The following is a 6,565-nucleotide window of genomic DNA, read 5'->3' as shown; positions in this document are numbered from 1 at the left end:
GAAAGCATTTCAGGATGGGGCTGTTAGAATGGGAGAGTTAAATGTTCAAGCTCACACGGCCATCTTGCATCAGCAGCCTATCCTGTAATTTGGACTTAGTAGTAAAAGGGAAAGGAAGAGGAAATGAAGTCAACAAGGGACTTGGGGGAATGATTGCTTTAAGGAAAACGATCTGGAAGTATTATGTTAAGCATGGCTTAAGTCTCTACAAGAATGTGGTTTTGGGGGCATGTATATGGCTAAATTGTCTGTGACCTGGGCTCGCGGCTCATGGTGTCCCTGTGTGCGACTGCGAGGCTGAGGGTGGGAGCACAGAGGTGGGGGCGGAAACACCCCAAGGTCTGTATCAGGAACACAGTCCTTTCATTTAAAGCCAAGGTGCAGGTTGTACTGATTACTTGAATGGAATTATTAGGTTCTGGATTTTTGCAGAGAAAATTGTAGCTTCCAATGTGGTGCCGGGTTCTCACAGTGGAGCTAAGGCTATTGGTTTTCTAATGAGCCCTCAGGGATTTCTGCCCTGGAGGACTGAGCAGCAACTAGGCTCAGGACCAAGCCCTCTGTAAATATCATCTCATTTAATACTTAGAACCATCCTGCTCTGTCATCACCGTTTTAAAGAGGAAGAGTCCAAGCTTGGGGAAAAAAGAGAGCCCACACAGCCAGCAGTGGCAGGGTAAGGGCTGGAGGCCAGACAGTCTGGCATGCAAACCCCCTGCAGAGGAAGGCGTGACGATAGCGCCATTTATGTACGATTAGCTCAAAGTCTGACCTGTGAGGCATAGTCCAGGGCAGCTGGGAAGAAGCTGGGGAGATCCTTCTCCGCTAGGCCCTCTTGCTTCCATCCTGTGCCCTATTTTAGACCTGTGGGTAATTACTTATTTAGTTTGTTGGCTCCGGCACTCGACCCGGAGCTCCCCGGTATACCGGCAGTGACGCATAAGTGAAAAGAACACGCAGGCGGGAGTCAGGCAGCCAGCACCTTCCCTAGCCCTGTGACTTTGAACACCTTTCTGAACCCCATTTTCCATTTGGGCAAAGGGGAGGTGAGCAGGCCTATGAGGAGGGATTGCTTTAAGGGGTGAACAACAGAAGGCGGGCGCCCGGGACACAGAGGCTGCTCAGCCAATGCCAGTTCTCTCTGGTCTCCTTGAGAATAAGGCTTGCATCTTGCTAACCCTATCTATCGCCCCTGCTCTTGGCACCTAATGAGTGCTCAGGAGAATATATCCATTCAGTGAATGCAGCTCCAGCAAAAGGAATTTTTCACCCTTATGAATTTTTAGGGGTGTCTCAAGCCCAATGAACCCTGAGTGAGGGATATTGCGCATCCCCTTTTCCAGATTCCGGCAGTGCTGGTTGAGGAAGTGCGGGTCCCGCGCGAATCAGGGAGGGAGCCGGGGCGGGTGAGGTCTGTACCTGCGAGGGCGCAGCCGGGCCTTGGGTTGCCGCCGCCGCCGCCGGCAGAGGGCGCCCCGGGCCCGCTGAGCTCGTGGCGCTGGGGCTGGGGCGCTCGCCCCGCGCGGGGCGCAGGCTGCAGTCCGGCGTTGACCGCAGCCCGCGACGCGCCCGCCGCCCGGGCGGAGCTTGAAGTGAGCGCCCTCGGGGCGCAGCGGCGCGCGCCTGCCAGGCGCGCCGCTGCGCGGAACCCTCTCGGAACGGTGAGTGCAGGCGCCGGCGGGGCACCCCTCACCCTGGTTGGGGGACACTTGGAAACGCAGGTCGGACGGACGCGGGCTGTTGCAGGGTTTGGTATGCGTGGGAGAGTGGGCAGGGTCCCTGCTTGCGTCGGTCTTTGGGAAGGGCTTGGGGTCGTGCCCGGTGGGTGTCCGGCCGAGCTGCGCTTTTTGGAGACTCGGGCTTACTTGAGGTTCTAACACGGGGATCTCTCTCGCGGGCCCTGCCGCATGCTGTTCGGGGGTCCGGGGGTCCGGGGGTTGGCGGGTAACCCAGGGCGTGCGAGCGCTCACCTGGGCGTTCCCCACCCCGTTTCGCCCGCGACATCACCCAGGGAACCACGTGCAGGCTGTCGCCCGCAACTCTGCCTGTCAAGCGAAGCCCGCCCCCAGGGCAGGGGAGGGGACGCGGGGGCGAGGTGGGCTGTGCCCCGCGGGAACCCGGCTGGCCCGTGCGCCCTCCGGTGCCAGCTCGGCTCTCTTCGCCTGATGTTCCCACGGGCTCCCGGGAGGTAGCGGACAGTGCGGTGGAGAGGCGCAGAGCCCTGCCTCGAGGGGCCGGAGGCCACCCAAGGGGCGCCCGGGCGCTCGGCCCCGGGGGAAAGGCAGCGAGGAAGAGAAGCTGCCCAAGTGACTAGTCTTGGAGGTGCCCTCTCTCGAGGAGGAGCTGAACGCCCGGCAGCCCTTTTCCCGAGTGTCATTGGCTTGAGCAATCTCTGGCCGCTGGAGAGGTAGGGCAGCGCCGGCTCTGGGGGACCTGGCCCGGGATCATTTTCCGAGCCTGCCCCGCGATTTTTGCGCATCAGAAGCCAGACCCGGGCTGCGCGCGCCGGGCAGGACTCCGGCGCGCCTCCTGGGCGTTGTGGTGCTGCGGCGCCTAGCGAAGCCCGCTTTCGGAGCTCCGGGGGCCTTTTTGGAGACACAACCTCGAGGCAAGGTAGGTGGCTCGCCCGGCGTTGAATTGGGGTTGATGTGGGTAAAGCTGCGATCTGCTCAAGGCTTGGCGAACGACCTTTGCCTTCTTTTTGCTTTCTAGGGCGTATGGAGGGCTGCTGTGGAGCCAGGGACTTGGAGGAGTGAGGCGTGTATTTTCAGCTGCACCTCAGAGAGGGGAGAATTCTGTCACCACCAGAGAGGCAACCGCCCCAAAATGTGACCACGATTGACTAGATCCGCAGAGGCCTGGGAATCTCCGGATTGATAGCCTAGAATATGCTAAAAAGCCAGTGCTTTCCACTGGGAACTGAAGGGTCAGCTGGTGAATGCAACAGTGACCTGGAGCAAGGGAGTCAGAAGACAGTTCTAGAGAGCAGGGAGGACCTTCCAAGGGGCTGACGTGGGTGGCCAAGGGTAGGCTCCTGCCCCGCGATTGTTGCAGCCCTCTGATGGGATGCTGGTGAGGTCCTGCGGCCCCGGGAGCCGGTGGGGCTGTGCGAGGGGCCGCCCAGTGGGTGAGAACTGCAGGTTTGACTGACCTCTCATCCCTGCTTAGGAACTGGAGGGTGTCAGAGCCCCCCGCGTGCACCCCCTCAGCAAGATGAGGACTCTGAACACCTCTACCATGGACGGGGCTGGGCTGGTGGTGGAGAGAGACTTCTCCTTCCGCATCCTTACAGCCTGCTTCCTGTCTCTGCTCATCCTGTCCACGCTCCTGGGGAACACGCTGGTCTGTGCGGCTGTCATCAGATTCCGACACCTGCGGTCCAAGGTGACCAACTTCTTTGTCATCTCCTTGGCCGTATCGGATCTCTTGGTGGCTGTTTTGGTCATGCCCTGGAAAGCAGTGGCGGAGATCGCTGGCTTCTGGCCCTTTGGGTCCTTCTGTAACATCTGGGTGGCCTTTGACATCATGTGCTCCACTGCGTCCATCCTCAACCTCTGTGTGATCAGCGTGGACAGGTATTGGGCCATCTCTAGCCCCTTCCGGTATGAGAGGAAGATGACCCCCAAAGCAGCCTTCATTCTGATCGGCGTGGCATGGACCTTGTCGGTACTAATCTCCTTCATCCCAGTGCAACTCAGCTGGCACAAGGCCAAACCCACAAGCCCCTCCGATGGGAATGCCACTTCCCTAGGTGAGACCATGGACAACTGTGATTCCAGCTTAAGCAGGACATACGCCATTTCGTCCTCCCTGATAAGCTTCTATATCCCCGTGGCCATCATGATTGTCACCTACACCAGGATCTATAGGATCGCCCAGAAACAAATACGGCGCATCTCAGCCCTGGAGAGGGCAGCCGTCCATGCCAAGAATTGCCAGACCACTACAGGTAATGGAAACCCCGCGGAGTGTTCTCAACCAGAAAGCTCCTTTAAGATGTCCTTCAAAAGAGAGACTAAAGTTCTGAAGACCCTGTCGGTGATCATGGGGGTGTTTGTGTGCTGCTGGCTGCCTTTCTTCATCTTGAACTGCATGGTGCCCTTCTGTGGGTCTGGGGAGACCAAGCCCTTCTGCATCGATTCCATCACCTTCGACGTGTTTGTGTGGTTTGGGTGGGCTAATTCCTCCTTGAACCCCATCATTTATGCCTTTAATGCTGATTTTCGCAAGGCATTTTCAACTCTCTTAGGATGCTACAGACTTTGCCCTACCACGAATAATGCCATAGAGACAGTTAGCATCAATAACAATGGGGCTGTGGTGTTTTCCAGCCATCACGAGCCTCGAGGCTCCATTTCCAAGGACTGCAATCTGGTTTATCTGATCCCACATGCGGTGGGCTCCTCCCAGGACCTGAAGAAGGAGGAGGCGTGTGGAATGGCCAGACCCTTGGAGAAGCTGTCCCCGGCCCTGTCTGTCATATTGGACTATGACACTGATGTCTCTCTAGAGAAGATTCAGCCCATCACACAAAATGGACAGCATCCGACCTGAGCTCTGAGATGAATCCTGCCAGACAGGCTCACCCCGAAAGCTGGAGGAGACTTTCGGTGGCTTGTTCTTAGGAAACTAAGGTGCGGTGAGGCCCTGAGACGTCAGGCAAGCCCCCCTCTGCTGCTTTCCCTCAACACACAACTAACCACGTTTTAAAATACATTCCAGTGTGTTTTCTGTGTTGTTCGTAGCGAATCAAAGAGGGACATATGTGAAGTGAACGTTCACAGGGACATGTCTTTGGCTCCAAAGTTATTTTTAGAAACTGATTCTTATCTTAGGACTTAAAATATAGGGCAAAGAATCAACAGTGAACGGCATCGATTTAGAAAATTAATCCTTTCCAGGATGGAAGGAAATGAGAAGGGTTGAGTTTGCTGTGTACAAACAGGTGCTAACAGATGTCCAAGCAAAGTTTTCCGATTGTAAAGGTAGGTGCATGCCTTCATAAATTATTTCTGAAACATAATTAAGCCTTACAGTAGGAATGGGATTTTTTTTTTCTCCAGACTTGAGAGATGCTTTGTTGATACTGGTTTTATTTATTTATTGTATTATGTGGGTATTTTTAATTTATTACAATAAATCTATATTTATCATATGTCATAGGATAAACTTATGAGTTATCTGAGACCTTGTTCGTCCATCTAAGTAGTACCTTATTGGCCAGTGAAATAAACACACAAACTCTCTGAGATGCTAAATGCCCGTGTATCACTTCCAGCAACACAGCAAAGACTGATAGGAAATGAAGTTGTGATAATTCCTTAAAGTTCATGGGCATAAATAAATAAGAGGGGAGAACTGACAAATGCCGTGGATGTTTTTCTGGAAAGATTCTGAAAAACTTAAAAAGGCATAGCTACTACTGTGTTCAGATGTTTTTTAATGACAGAGACTTTCGCAGGAGAATGATTTGCAGTTCTGTAAATATCTTTAATAAAAGCCAGCTTAAGAAGAACCTGACTTGAAACTCATGAGCTTAGGTGGTAATAAAAAGTATGTGCCACTTTGTATTTATGTAAAATAATTGGCCCTCTGTGTCTTTTCTCATTTCCATGTCAGATAGCTTTTCCGAACCAAACAAATTGCTGTCCTGGTTAAACATGTGTAGTGAAGACAGTAGGTTTCCTTAACTCTTGCGTGACAACAGTCGCACCAATGGACAAAGGTCAAATCCTGCATTTCCGTCTTACCAGGTCAAAGCGCACCACTCAGTGGGGTGACTTTTGGTAGTGCTTTAATCTGAAATTCGAATTGATTTTTTTTCTTTCCTAGTCTAGATGTTAATAGTGTACTAACTAACGAATAGTGCCTCATTATCATCCTCGAGTTAGACACTTCTCTGGGTGGAAAAAACAGGAGACCCCTTCTGGGTGGGTGTGTTAAGTGCCCCAAAGCCATCAGTATCTCTTGACAAATGCTAGCTCCTTCTCTGTGCTTCAGAATCAAGTTCTTATCTCATCATCTCAACTGTATAAAGTATCAGTATAGAGTCTCTCTTGCCAGATACTCATTCACGTGGGGCGTTTCAACAGGATTTCTTTGAAATGTTTACAAAGTATTGTTGACAAGCAATTTACTTAACATTTAGATGAAATGGGTCACAAGAAATAAATTGACTGAAAAGTATCTCCTGCATCAGGTCCGTGTTATTTATGCATTGTGAATGTTTCTTCCTTTTATTGCCTGTATGCTTTCTTACATATAATAAAATTATTTTGTGAACTCAAATCAACCCTGAATGGGCTGTGTCGTGTTTGTTAAATGTATTTTAAAAACTAGGCTCCTTCAGACCTACAAGCAAGAAAACATGAGCATTTTTGAGGATAACCTTACTTTTGTTTTTCTTTTTAATGGAAATTTCTCCTGTTACGTATGTCACATGTTGCCTTTGAATATTTAAACAGGAAGTGTTTTTGATTTCGACTATATACTCTCAGGGTGTTTTTTTTTCTGTCATAAAACATTTTTTAAAAAGAAACTCTCCTCACGTGAGGGATTACTCTAC

The 6,565-nt window shown here is 51.7% G+C and overlaps 1 protein-coding gene across 3 annotated transcripts; it reads left to right on the top strand.

Annotated features, from left to right (window-relative positions):
• Nucleotides 1-1,511: 1,511 nt before the first annotated feature.
• On the top strand, nucleotides 1,512-6,299 carry DRD1 (dopamine receptor D1). Of its 3 annotated transcripts, none has more exons than XM_058723693.1 (2): nucleotides 1,512-1,661; nucleotides 2,713-6,299. In XM_058723693.1, the coding sequence occupies exon 2, from the start codon at nucleotides 3,214-3,216 to the stop codon at nucleotides 4,552-4,554; it is 1,341 nt and encodes a 446-aa protein (XP_058579676.1). In that variant the 5' UTR covers nucleotides 1,512-1,661; nucleotides 2,713-3,213; the 3' UTR covers nucleotides 4,555-6,299. The 3 variants fall into 3 exon arrangements, with proteins under 3 accessions (XP_058579676.1, XP_058579688.1, XP_058579682.1); XM_058723705.1 differs by having other exon boundaries at nucleotides 1,645-1,752; XM_058723699.1 differs by lacking the exon at nucleotides 1,512-1,661 and adding an exon at nucleotides 1,851-2,613.
• Nucleotides 6,300-6,565: the final 266 nt, after the last annotated feature.

Source organism: Neofelis nebulosa, chromosome 1, assembly GCF_028018385.1.
Source record: "Neofelis nebulosa isolate mNeoNeb1 chromosome 1, mNeoNeb1.pri, whole genome shotgun sequence".
In the NCBI taxonomy this organism is placed as follows: domain Eukaryota; kingdom Metazoa; phylum Chordata; class Mammalia; order Carnivora; family Felidae; genus Neofelis; species Neofelis nebulosa.
The sequence above is the reverse complement of the archived record's forward strand: the minus strand, read 5'-3'. Positions and strand labels throughout refer to the sequence as shown.

Bases quoted from the DNA above. Each gene is read 5' to 3' on its own strand.
- DRD1 (XM_058723693.1), top strand. From the start codon at position 3,214: ATGAGGACTCTGAACACCTCTACCATGGACGGGGCTGGGCTGGTGGTG.